The sequence below is a fragment of the Stenella coeruleoalba genome, assembly GCF_951394435.1.
Source record: "Stenella coeruleoalba genome assembly, chromosome: 16".
Lineage (NCBI taxonomy): Eukaryota > Metazoa > Chordata > Mammalia > Artiodactyla > Delphinidae > Stenella > Stenella coeruleoalba.
The window spans coordinates 37860565-37874329 of NC_137162.1; the positions used below are offsets into that span (position 1 = coordinate 37860565).

General features: G+C 37.2%; 1 protein-coding gene across 1 annotated transcript in view; it reads right to left on the bottom strand.

Annotated features, from left to right (window-relative positions):
- The window catches only part of PTEN (phosphatase and tensin homolog), a gene marked incomplete at its 5' end in the record, with an annotated part of 89774 nt that extends 76477 nt beyond the window's left edge, over nt 1-13297 (bottom strand). Inside the window, one exon of the mRNA XM_079900575.1 lies at nt 12529-13297. Coding sequence (XP_079756701.1) covers nt 12529-13297 — 769 coding nt within the window. The remainder of the gene's footprint in view (nt 1-12528) is intronic.
- Between the last annotated feature and the right edge of the window lie 468 nt (nt 13298-13765).

A 13765-nucleotide genomic window follows, 5' to 3' on the forward strand; every position in this document is an offset into this window, starting at 1 on the left:
TGAGGGAAACTACAGTTTAAAAATCTTGTATAACTACAGTATCAAAATATTGTATAACTTAATACCTCAAGTTAAAACACGATGTTTCCACTTAAATATCCAAACAATCTTCTAAAAGTAAATGACTAAAAGCCAGGCTTTCATTACATAATCTTTAGTTCCCAACTGCTATCTTTGTATTTTAGTAGAAAAGTATCAACACTGGCATAACCATTAAGTTTTATTTTTGCAAAAGCTTAAAATTTGCTATTAGTTTTTAAAAATTGTAATTAATAGATGATTCCAAAAAGAGAAGTGTCAAAACCACTTATATCACTAGATTATCTTAACTTTTTCCTATATTTGTGTAACAGATGGCAAACCTTACTTTTTGGACACTATACAAAAATCACAATCTGTGTGACCTTTTCATTATCAAGAAGAATCCAACTAGCCTTAATAACCAGTACCTCAGTGTATTTTACAGTATTAGATATAAACTTGCTCACACTAGACAGAACCTAGATATGAAAAATTGTATACTTTCCATATACTAAGTTATTTATTTAGATTTCCTACCACTAGTCCATGAAAACTATTCATATATTAGATTGCTTCTTGAGTTTTAAAAAAATACATATATTTACTTACAAACAAAACATTTTTGCCTTCATTATGTTTTCATCAACACCCAAGAAGGTACCCCACACCTAGATTAAAATTTCCTTATGTTTAAGAATTGAAACAGTGCTTCCCTGGTGGCGTAGTGGTTGAGAGTCCGCCTGCCGATGCAGGGGATAGGGTTCGTGCCCCGGTCCGGGAAGATCCCACATGCCGCGGAGCGGCTGGGCCCGGGAGCCATGGCCGCTGAGCCTGCGCGTCCAGAGCCTGTGCTCCGCCCGCGTACCGCAAAAAAAAAAAAAAAAAAAAAAAAAAAAAAATTGAAACAATTTTATCTCATTTGGAAAAATGTTACTCTAACAAGTAACTGTGTTTAAAAAAGAGAAAAGTTTGTTTCTTCCACAATATTTTTTTTCTAACTACATGAATAAATTCATTGAGAATTATCATTTGGCTAATAAGGTTAAAATTATTTCCATGTTTTAGTAACTGATACTTAAAATTAAAATTTGATACAAACAAATGCAATTTTTTACCACAAAAATTAATATTGATTATAAATGCAAATGCACATCAAACCTGCATCAATCACTATTACCAATTACTATCACCAAGGCAACTAAGCAAATATAAACTGTATCATTCAAAATATGCTCTACGGAACAGTAACATCATAAGTCATACCCTTTCTGATTAAAGAGAGGACAGCAACAGGGTTATAACAACTTTAGTATAAAGTGATGTGACAGTTTATTCAAATTACTTCTATATCTACTTTAATTTCAACACAATAGGATTACTACTGCTATTAGTAATAGGAATAGAAAATAGCAAAAGAAAATTTGACAGATCAAAAGTGTTTACATACATTTTATTTTGCCTCACTTTTACATAATTAAAATATGCTTTTAATTTTAAATATGCGATAACTATCCTGTAAGTAAATAAGGAAAAAAAAAAGCTTCTAGACTTCAAACTTCAGCTACTTTTTTGTGTAAGAGACTATGATTTTGTGAATCAAAATCATGAAAACCTTTTCTAATATTTAGGTCAGCTTAAGTCCACACTAAAGAAAATCTGAAAAGGGCAGGAAAAAAAATTGGCCAAATATTGGATAGATGTTCAATGTATAACTACAGAGAAACAAATATTTCTGATGACTTCATCATTTAAAATAATTAAGGTAATTATGAGGTGCTTTGGAAATTGTTAAAACACACACACACCTCTAAGTTCACTATGATGAATTATATTTTAAAATAAATGCATATGAACAAAAACTAGAAGCTAACATGGAAATATGAAGTTTCAGAGAAGTAGGACAATGAGTAATTTTTTAAAATTTTTAGTTAGTTTTTATAAAAAAAATATTCTTAAGTACAGTAAAGCAAATGGAATGTTTTATTCATATACTGAAATAAATACCATATTTATTCAATTAAATTACAATAATAAATGCTACTTGTTTTTCTTAATAAATGTGAAGCTATCACATGATTAGCAGTCCTGGTTTTAAAATATTAGTATCTCTATCTCCTGTAATTTCACAAAGAATCATAACAGTCAAAACTTAAATTTCATAAGGATTTTTAAAATAGGCCTTGACATTTTAATCTGCCTGTGCAAAGTTGAGAGGCAAAGTAAATTGTAATATCAAGTGAACAGAAAAAAATCATAGCAAACAATCAATTCCTAGAACACTTTCGTAATTATGTTTGTCTGCCCTAAAAACAACACAAAATTCAGAATCCACTAAGCTACCCCCTTGGCATCTTCTCATCTCTGGACTAGTCTAAAACTCCATCCCAATTTTTTTCTAAAACTTTCACACACTAACGCAAGTTTTTAATGTAGATAAATACAGCACTTTAATTCAACAGGCTGACATAGCAAATTTAGGGTCTAGAAAAGAATGTAACACATGCATCAGAGAACCTTAGAGTTGGCCCTACTTCATCTGGAAAGATATGAGAAATTCTTATAACTTGTCAGAAATTTGCCATTTTACATAAGCAGATTTAACTTCACCACATCTGACTGTAACAAAAACAGCTTTAGAAAAAAAAAGCAGAAGATTAAAGAATGAATTAAACAGCACAAAACAAATATCCTGTGAGCAAAGTACCTCTTAATTACATAACTAAAAGAAGCAAGCTAAGAATTACTTTTAAAACTAATGGCAATATAAAAATGAAAAGAAAAATGCTTTAATAAAGCATATCCATCCCGTTAGAGTTCTATGTAACACCCTTCTGAATACCTCATGTACTGCAATATACTCACACGTTTATTGAAAACATCTTCAGCCTTTTCTGACAGAAGTTCAAAGCAACACCTTCACAATCAGTCAGTCACACATGAGCCTTCTCCAAATAAACCCTTTTTTGTTACCAGGGATATGTTTTGTGGAAAAAGTTATTATAAAGAATACTGGCCTAGCAGCAGTCAGAAAAAATAGATATTAAAAGCCTAGCTCTATCATTTATTAGCAATTTCACCTTAAATACCACAACCTAAGGACAAAGGTACTGACTTATCAAATATTATACTTATTATATACCAGACACTTACACCTCTAAACCAGAGTTTCTCAAGCTCGGCAGCGTTGGCAGTTTGGGCTAGGCAATTATTTGTTGTGGATGAGGCTGTTCTGTGCACTGTAGGATGTTTAGCAGCATTCCCGGCCTCTACTCTGAGACAAATGCCAACAGCTTCCGCGCTTTGACCACTCCCCCACCCCCGGGGCTGTGACCACCAAAAATGTCTCCAGACTTTGCCAAATACCCAGACAAGGTGGAAGGAGATCACTCCCAGTTGGCAAACAATATTCTGAAAATATATTCTTCTAACACACCTAAAAAGCACCCTACAAGTTAAGGGTTTTTACCATGTTAGAGATGTGAAAACTAAGGTTCACTAAGGTTAAGGAGTTTATCTTTTATTACATAACTGATAAGTAGCGGAGCAAGGATTTAAGCTACACTTTAGGTCTAGCTGACTCCCAAATCTATGCTCCTTCCATTCCACTATGCTGCTTTTCTAAACTCACTGCCTCGTCCACAAAAATCAGGGTAACATTTGCCATGCTGAGCTACTTAGGGTTTACAAATCAAATGATATAATGTATGTGTAAATTCTATTAAACTAAAAGAGATAACACATTAAGGATTTGCTTGACAGGAGATAATATAACACAGTGATTCACAAACTGTGATCCCCAGACTACCATCATCAGCGCCACCTGGGAACTTGTTAGAAATACAAATTCTGGGGCTTCCCTGGTGGCACAGTGGTTAAGAGCCTGCCTGCCAATGCAGGGGACACGGGTTCGAGCCCTGGTCCAGGAAGATCCCACATGCCGCAGAGCAACTAAGCCTGTGCGCCACAACTACTGAGCTGCACTCTAGAGCCCACGAGCCACAACTACTGAGGCTGCGTGCCACAACTACGGAAGCCCGTGCGCCTAGAGCCCGTGCTCCGCAACGAGAAGCCACCGCAATGAGAAGCCTGCGCCCCGCAACGAAAGAGTAGCCTCCGCTCGCCGCAACTAGAGAAAACCCACGCACAGCAACGAAGACCCAACGCAGCCAGAAATTAATTAATTTAAAAAAACCAACAAATTCTCAGGCCCCAACCCAGACCTGATGAGTCAGAAACTCTGGAGGTGGGGCTAGTAATCTATGACTTAAGCCCTACAAGTTATTCGAATGCCATCTAAAGTCTGAGAACCACCGATGTAACATAATGGGAAAAATACTGCACGAGGTACCTAAAAACCCTGCATCCTTCTTTGGACCCAATCTTCAGGTAGCCTTTAACAAGTTACTGATTTCTTTTTTTTTTTTTTTTTTTTTTTGGAGCTACGATTCCTATACTACAAAAAATGAGGAAAGTAATGCTTGTACCATCTTTTTTTTTTTTTTTGCGGTATGCAGGCCTCTCACTGTTGTGGCCTCTCCCGTTGCGGAGCACAGGCTCCTGACGCGCAGGCTCAGCGGCCATGGCTCACGGGCCTAGCCGCTCCGCGGCATGTGGGATCTTCCCGGACCGGGCCACGAACCTTTGTGCCCTGCATCAGCAGGCGGACTCTCAACCACTGCACCACCAGGGAAGCCCTGTACCATCTCTTAGGTTGCTCCTTTTTTCTTTGCAAAATCAAATGAGCTAATGATTAAGAAAAGGCTTTGTTAATGAAAAAATACTGAACAAATATAAGACACTGTTAGGGTATATACTAGCTAATTCTATTAATTGAAAAAAACACTTCTGACTTAAGTCCTCCCTTTTTCATCTTTCATACTTCATAAACGAGTAAGTTAAAATGTTAAATAAATTTTACAAGGCTAAGTTAAGCCTGGCAAAGTACTTTTTTCACATTATGAAAGAAAAAAAAGTCCAGGCATTCCACTTTCACTCTGAGGGACTCAGAGTAAAGTAATTGATAAATACATTACACCTAAATATCAAGCTTGGTAACATTCCCCAAAGTTCATTTTTCTTTTTTTTTTTTTGATTTGAAGAGAGCTTAATGCAAGGACCGCTTAAAGGCAAGGTAACCAATAAGGAATACTGAAGCATCACAGAATTTAGCAATGGTGGTAAGCCTTGTAAACCATTTTTACCCCTAGGCCTAAAGGGACAATGGAAGGCAGCCATTATCGGAATAAAGAGCCATAGAAGAGGAGCCATCATAAAGGAGCTATAGTCTTAGTGCCCAACAGCAACCCCTGCCAACTCGCCCTCTTCCCTCCAATATTCTGCTAGAGCTTCCTGGGGACTGAATCCAAATGGAAGCCAGAGGATAAGGGAGCCTGAATGAGCCATCTAAGGATGTCAGTCTACCAGGCCTCAAAGAAGGGTGGAGAAAGGCGGAAAATGGATCTTGATGGGCAAACAGAATATCCAGCACTGTCCATCCCCCACCCCCCAAAAAAGTAATAACACTGTTTCATATCCAAACAGGTATCCAAACTTCATTTTAAAAGTAGAGAAAAGATTTAAATTCTATTTATTTAATCTCCAGTAAGTTCCGAGTAACTAGAACACTCAAAAAGAAGAGTCTCACTAAATTCATGAGAGCAAAAGAATTTTAAATGGAAAAAACAATTGCACACATTTTAAAACAAGGAGTTGTTTGCAACTCTGAACAAGTATGCTATTATATTTATAAATCACTTTAGGAATACATATGATTTAAAGAATCAGATCACAACCCATTTCATAATACCTTAAATAATTACAGCCTCCTTAAAAGATCAAAAATATTAAACATATAAAATTAGCAGAGTGCAATCCCTGCAATTACTACTAAACAAAATAGAACCTTATTATATTTAGCCTGAGAACCTACAAAGATCAAAATAAATAAAATTGAAAACTATTCAGAAGTGCTTTAATAACACTAAATCAACTAAGTTTTAGGTAGTAATATAAAACAAAATACAGGAGCATGAAGCATTAGAAAGAAAGAGAGGGAATTTTAGATAACTAAATTTTCCTAAAAGTTGTCAAAATGAACAGTTCAATTCTACAACCTAGACTTGGACCAAAAATACAGCTAGTTTATCCAACACATAACAAAACACGTAAAAGTCATATAATCAGATAACTGCATATAAAGTTAGACAGCACAATTCATTCTGCAATGCAAAACAAATATGTAAAAAAAAACTCACTGGAAATCAAGTGCTTCACTACTGAGGGTACTGCGACACACAGCTTGGAGACCAGCACAGGGAAAGGAAAAAACAGATTGATCCCTATGTACAAGTAATGGCCTTTAATAGGCAGGTCTCAAGCTTATCCCATCCTTCCCCATACCTGGTAAGAATAAATGAAGAAAGAAATCCTTTAGCTCTTCTTCCCATTTCTAGGGCCTACAATGAGAATCTTGATCAAAAGCAAAAATGGGAAACAATAATACAAAGGTTTAACCTAAATAAAATTCCTATATTAATGCACTGCCAAATTATATTAAGTGTAAATGTTACTGTAATAAATGTTAACTTGGCATTCAAAGTTGCATGACTCCTCCAAAAATCTGAACTTAGAAAGAAATGCTAAGATACCTTTATTGATAAGACAGTTTATATAACTGTTGTATCATATATTAAAAGTTTTGAGATGGAGATTACTCTGTGAATAAAACTATATGATATTTTAGCTGACCTATCTTTAACACTAAAGAAAATTTAATATTATAGCAAATTTTTATTTTAAAACTTCTACTTCATTAAGCCATAACAGAGGAAGTTTACATCATACCTTAGTATTTTAAAGCAAATACTCTTCGATTAGCAATGATTATCTCTTCTTTGCTCCACAGTATGAGGGAGCAGAGCTTCAAATTATTTGCAATGAAACAGCAAAATCACAGACATGTTACACTCACAACTCCTAAAAGAATACCCCTATTCTAAAAAATAGTCATAGCCTGAACCAATTAACATGCTAACATATCCAAAACTGAGGAAAAATTCAGTTAAAATCACTGCTCCTCCCATAAATGAAAAGACAAATAATTTCTCATACACGGGTAATCTGAAATTATGATTTTTAAGACAAGCTGTTACCATTTAAGTATTTACAATGTGGTAGGTGCTATGCTAAGTGAATTATTTACATTATCTCATTTATTTTTCAAAATAAACTTTATGTGGGTTGGTACCATCATCCTCATTTTACAGATATAACAGATTGAGAAAAGTAACCTACACAGTCATCCAGCTACTAAGCGGCAGTCAGGATTCCAACACAGGCAGTGTTGGTTCCAGAGCCTACACTGCCACCCTAAAATCTAAAATGAAACAATGTACAAACAGTGTGTAGATAAAACTAATACTCAATATTTTAATGTAATTTAAAATAGATTTAACCTTATTTAAAAATTATAAAACCACATCCACAAATGATCTCTAAAGAGAAAAAAGTTCAGTTTTTAGAAATATTACTATAGTTTCCTCACTCTGTCTTTATTTACATATATACACAGAGTATTCAAACACTTATAAGTTAGATTCACTGTCCATACCTGAAGTGATGACTACTGGTAAGAATTAAGTGTATAATCACTTAAAATATAATACATAAACAGTCTTTTTTTCCACACTATATACAGGTTAAGAATATTCTTTTGCTGGAAGGTGCACCACAGTAACCAAATCTCTCAATATTCTCAACACTACCAACAAGTGTATACCTAATACCGTGAAGATGTCCACTCATCTCTTAATGCAAACTGTTGCAAATGAAGTGAATTTGCCTTAACTATACTGAACTAAATTAAGACTTTCCATATAAAATTAATTTACCCCTAAATTATGTTTATTCTTCTTATACTAATATTTTTCTAACAGCCTTTTTTAATTCCAGTGCAAATTATTTTAAAAGAACCAAACTGCCAATAGCTTTTCTGTAACCCATGAAAAAATTCCAAAAATGTGGGGATATGTGAATAGTCAAATCCAATATACTAATTTCACCTTTCCTGACAAATGAAAGTACTTTACATTAGTAAATGCATATACATATTCAATACTTAGAGAATCACAGACCAAAACACTTTTGACCACCTAGCAAAGAATGCATGTGGCACTAATATGGCCTAAATAAAGGAATTAAGGACATCAGTTTGCTCAGCAAATCCTTGACAACTTAGGGTTGTTCGGTCTAACATTACTGGTGTTTCTGATAGCAACTGTGTTAACCTCAAAGCTACCACATAGAAAGCAACTGTAAAACAGAATATTTAGTATCATAAAACTGAATATTTACTGAAACCATTTGTGACCCCAATCTCACAAGCTGATACAAATGTCTTAAGTCACTATCCTTAGAACAAATCCTAACACCTTTTCTTAATGAATTCATACCACAAAAGAATACTGATTTTACTTAAGTTTATCTAACAAAAAAAGAGACAGGAGAAAATAAAGAGTGACGGTTCTATGAAATAGAAATAAAACTTCAGAAATAATGGTGGCTACAGGAAAAAAAAAACACACCAAATAAATTTCTTACACCATCATTAATAACGTATTTTTCTGGAAGCTAAATTCTTACAGTACAGCCAAGGCCTAACATTTCAAGTAAGTGAAAAACTGTCATATGCATACAAACTTCTAAATTTCTTTTCACAAACTCAAATTTCACATACAATACTAATATAAAAACATTCCCTACACTGCTGTCTTACTAAAAATGCAAAGGCAATAATTTAAAAATAGAATGTTTACTGAGAGTGATTTAATGTAGAAACTTTGTGAAGTGATCTTCCCATAATAAATACTCCTACGTTAAAAAGTCACTGAAGTGACTACTTCTTAAGTTGCTTAGAAATTATTAAAAAGTATTAAGCTATCATCAAATGAACAAATAGCAAATGGGGCAAATCTCAAAATGAGGACATTTGAAAATCAGTACTAAAGACTTCCAAAAAGTAAGAAATTTTATAACATTAAGAGGTTTATATTTTTTTGTGTGTGGTTAATGGGAAAAAGCAGATACTATACGGTTCCACACAAGCATTAAAGTATCACCAGCTACCTTGAATGTTGTTAAAATAAAATTTTGAAAGGTAATACACACATATGCACCTTTCTTTACTATCTTTCTAAAACTATTTAAAGTTAAGGTGATTATACCTCACCATATTTTATATTTACTTAGTATTTATTTAGTGTATCATAAGCAATGTTAAATCTGCACTGATGACTGTACTACTGTGCAAACTTTTACAATGAACAGCAATAAAATTCCTTTTTACTTATATTAAGAGTTATATAAACTGTAAATTCCTCTCAGATGCGCTTTATTCTTTAATACGCTTTATGAAAATGAAGTTTATAAATTACTGTATAGCAATTAGGTGGCCCAATTATGTTGCACAGGAAAGAAATACAACTTAACAGATACAAAACAATGTAAATTAAAATTGTGAGTAGAATCTTTTTTCAAAAAAAACCTCACAATAGTCATTTCAGTAATCACTAATCTTAAAAGATAATACAGCTAACTTCAATAGCTCCTGTACTCTCTACGAATTAAAAAGTATTCCCTATGAAGATGCAAACTTATCAAACTTATCCATTAAAATACAACAGAAGCCTAAAGTTTCCATGAAATCTAAAGACAATGAATTTTTTATAGTCTCATGTTTAATACCACTTTCCAGACTAACATATTAAGGATAAAACCCCACCAACAAACTATTTTTAGAATAATTCAATTCTGCAAAAAAAATTAAGTAAAGTATGGTCCTCAATTTTCCTCTGAGGAAATCACTTCATTATTGATCTTTATAAAAATACTCCAATCACTACTTTCATAAAAGAATTTAACTTTGAACAGGTTAGCTGTTGAAATAGATACTACATACAACCTGCTAGAGAGATACTACAACCTGCTAGAGACAAAGCCTTCAAAGGCCATTTTAATTTTCCCCCCACCACAGTAAACACAAAACACTAAAGTGAAACCAAGCAAACTAAAGTGCTTTGGTATTTCAAAATTATTGGAAGTGCAACTATCAAAAAAGTAAACCCTTTACTGACTTCCCTAAGTGATTTTTTTTTCACATCAACATTTGGCTCAATAAAACCACAACTCTAGAAATTAAGTGTTATTAGTCATTTGATGCAATATACGATAATGCTTTCTATGCATACCATAACTAAAAGGACAGTTTTAGAGAAAGTTGTAAGTCACATAAATTTCATACACAGAGGCACACACACTCTGAAATCAAAGGAGAAATGGCTAATCACCTCACTGCTCATATATAAGAACCTGGTAGAATGTTAGTCTTATAACTCTGATAATTTTAAATCAAATGTGTAAAGCAAAAATAGCATAAACATATTCTGAATACTAAAAGCAATCTGCCCAACAAACAGCATTCTAGAAAATTTTTTGAATGGGGGTTTATTTTAAAAATTTAAACATTTAATTAATTTGTTTCTATACATCTAGATGACTGTCAAGTCATACCAATAGTAGACTATTTTTGAAATAGGTTACAAATCAGAAGAGTTTTTTCATAATTATCTTCTGGGCAAGCGGGTCAAGTTCAGCTTTAGTAAAGTTTTTCAATTAATGCAACTCCAAACTTTCCAAATATTCTTTTAAAGTATCATTTTTTAACCTAACAGAAAACTTACGTTGTGTGTGTTGTAAAGCTACTTCTTCAGTAACTTTTATCTTCATTTCATACCAAAAACTGGGGCAAAATTAGCTGTGCACATTTATGTGTGGATACATAATCCAAAGGAATAAAACCTCTTCAGATATGTAACATTTTCTTCAAAAAAGTCTTCCCCACGGTTTTTACCTGGACGTATAGACACTTTAGTGTCACTCTACCTTTAGGCAAAATGTTTACTGATACTTGCTAAGAAACCATTTTTATTAAGACTATTAACACTTATGCAATTATGTAGTTTTAAGTAAGTATTGTCCACTGCTACAATTCACAGCACCAAATTTTTTATCTTAATAGAGGCCTTAATAAAATGCTTCAGTCACCTCAGACCAATAACTTAATCCTGTTCTTCATGCCTTACACTGGCCTACCAGTGAGTCTCAATTCCTACGATACTTTCCATTCTGCAAAAAAGGAGGGCTCTATCGCCATCCTTGATCAAAACCGGTTTATTATACCTGAAACTGCAAAGACTCATGCCTTTCGATAACCACTATCTTTTGAAATATAAAGGCCTAACTTTTAAACAACCAATTATATACCACTGAAACTCTTGGGTTTCTGTCTTATCCAACAAGCTGACTCAGTAAATTTAATACACCATATGAAAAAAGCGAACACACCTACAATCCGAAGCTGGAGTGATCCACTCTTGCCAGCATTTCTGGTTATTAGCTGGTAAATTATACTTATACTGATATTCTACACAAGCCAGAGTAAAGTTAATGGATACCCAAAGGTGTCACAGGACCTGAAACCTAAATAAGGTGAGTGTCAATTCTGGTATCACAATAATACTTAAATTTCAAGTGAAACTGAAGTTTAATCTCTGCAATCACCATTTGCTACACACAATACCCTTGAACCTACACAACATTATCATCTGGGATCAAAAACCACTCAATCTCCATTCTATTATGTGTCACAAGAGCACTGAATATACAGTGCTACTGAACTGCAAATTTCATGCCCTATCCCACATCAGCCCAACACGAGACAAAAAAAGCAAATTTAACAAAGATCTAGTAAGAGCGCCTTTGAGATGTATCACGGTACTATTGATTTCAAGCTACAAAACTTCTAAATGCGATTCAAAGTTGTAATTAACTTAGTTTCAACATACAAACCTACTTTTGCCTTCAAATGAGCACCATATATGCTAAAATGATTCTCTCTCTAAAGTTATGCAAATCAGTTCGGTTCACAACTCACATTTTAAAAGAATCTATCAATGCAACTCAGGAAACTAAAAGCAATCACTGCAAGATTCTGATGCAATATGCGTACGCGCAACACTAATTTTCATTTTAATCTGATCTATACCCTTGATCTAGGGCCTAAAGCCAAGATTTAATCGAAATATGCTCAACCTCAAAGCATCTACTTTTCTGTTCATTTAGCAGACCGGATTACCGAGCTCACTAATCCACTAGCAGTGTACTGTATTCTTTATTAACGGACAATAGCCCTTAGGGAGAGTCCCCACAGACAGACTAAGAAACCCATCAGTGCCTTGACACTTGCAACCAGGCAAGAGTTCCGAATAGCCGAACACACCCTAGGTTGAATGCATTCAAAAGAGGCACAAAATATACATGATCTAGAAATCCGACCAGGGTTAAATGTCATAGTCACCCAAACTATGGACATTTTTCGCATCCGTCTACTCCCACGTTATAAGAGAGAGTGACAGAAAGGCAAAGAGGAGCGGCAGCCACAGAAATGGATACAGGTCAAGTCTAAGTCGAATCCATCCTCTTGATATCTCCTTTTGTTTCTGCTAACGATCTCTTTGATGATGGCTGTCATGTCTGGGAGCCTGTGGCTGAAGAAAAAGGAGGAGAGAGATGGCAGAAGCTGCTGGTGGCGGGGCTTCTTCTGCAGGATGGAAATGGCTCTGGACTTGGCGGTGGCTGATGCCCCTCGCTCTGCTGCCGCTTGGTTCTGGACAGCAGCCGGGTAATGGCTGCTGCGGCGGCTGCTGGATGGTTGCAGCGACTGGGCCTGCTTCTCCTCAGCAGCCAGAGGTCTGGCAGCGGCGGCAGCGGAATGGGGAGAAGAATAATCCTCGGAACGGCTGCCTCCTCCGGCGGCCTCCGGAGCCCGGGCCAGGAGGGGTGCGGCGGCGGCGGAGGGGAGGTTTAAAACCGGCCCGGGTCCCTGGATGTGCCGCCGCCGCCGCCGCCGTGTTGGAGGCAGTAGAAGGGGAGAGACCAACTCTCCGGCGTTCCCAGCCCTGGAAATGGTGACAGGCGACTCCGACACCCTCCCCGGAGCTGCAGCCGCCGCCGCCGCCGCCGCTTCTCCCCCCCGCTCCAGGAGCGGGAGGTGCAGCCGCCGCGCCTCAGCCGGCTCCCGCCCGAGTCCACAGCTTCCACCTTCCCTTTCAGGAGAAGCCGAGGAAGAGGCTGCACGGTTAGAAAAGAAGACGAAGAGGAGGCGAGAAACGCCGCCGCTGCCGCCGCCGCCGGCCGGCCGGCTCCCCGAGGGCGCTGCCCCCGCGGCTGCTCACAGGCGCTGAGAGGGGCTCTGGGCCGCGGCCGCCGCCGTCTCTCATCTCCTTCGCCTGAGCCCGGCCTCGCCTCACAGCGGCTCAACTCTCAAACTTCCATCATGGCTGCAGCTTCCGAGAGGAGAGAACTGAGCGCAGCCGCGTCCCAGCGCCCGAACGTGTATCCTGCCGCAGTGCACAAAGAGTCCCGCCACATCACCGCCCGCCGGCCTGCCCGCCCCCTGCGCCGCCGCGCCGGGAGCCCAGGCGCCTCGGAGCCCAAGGGGAGGCGGGAGGCGGACGGACCGCGCCGGGGGAGGGAAGGGCAGAGCAGGGGCTGTAGGGAGGGGGCAGAAGCAGCAGCTCCGGGTGCGAGCGCCGAGTCCCCAACGGGCAGGCGCACTGAGCATGCCCAGTATGACTGCCTGGAGCTCGCTCGGGCTTGTTTCGAGGCGCCCGCCTGTAGCTGCACTTGC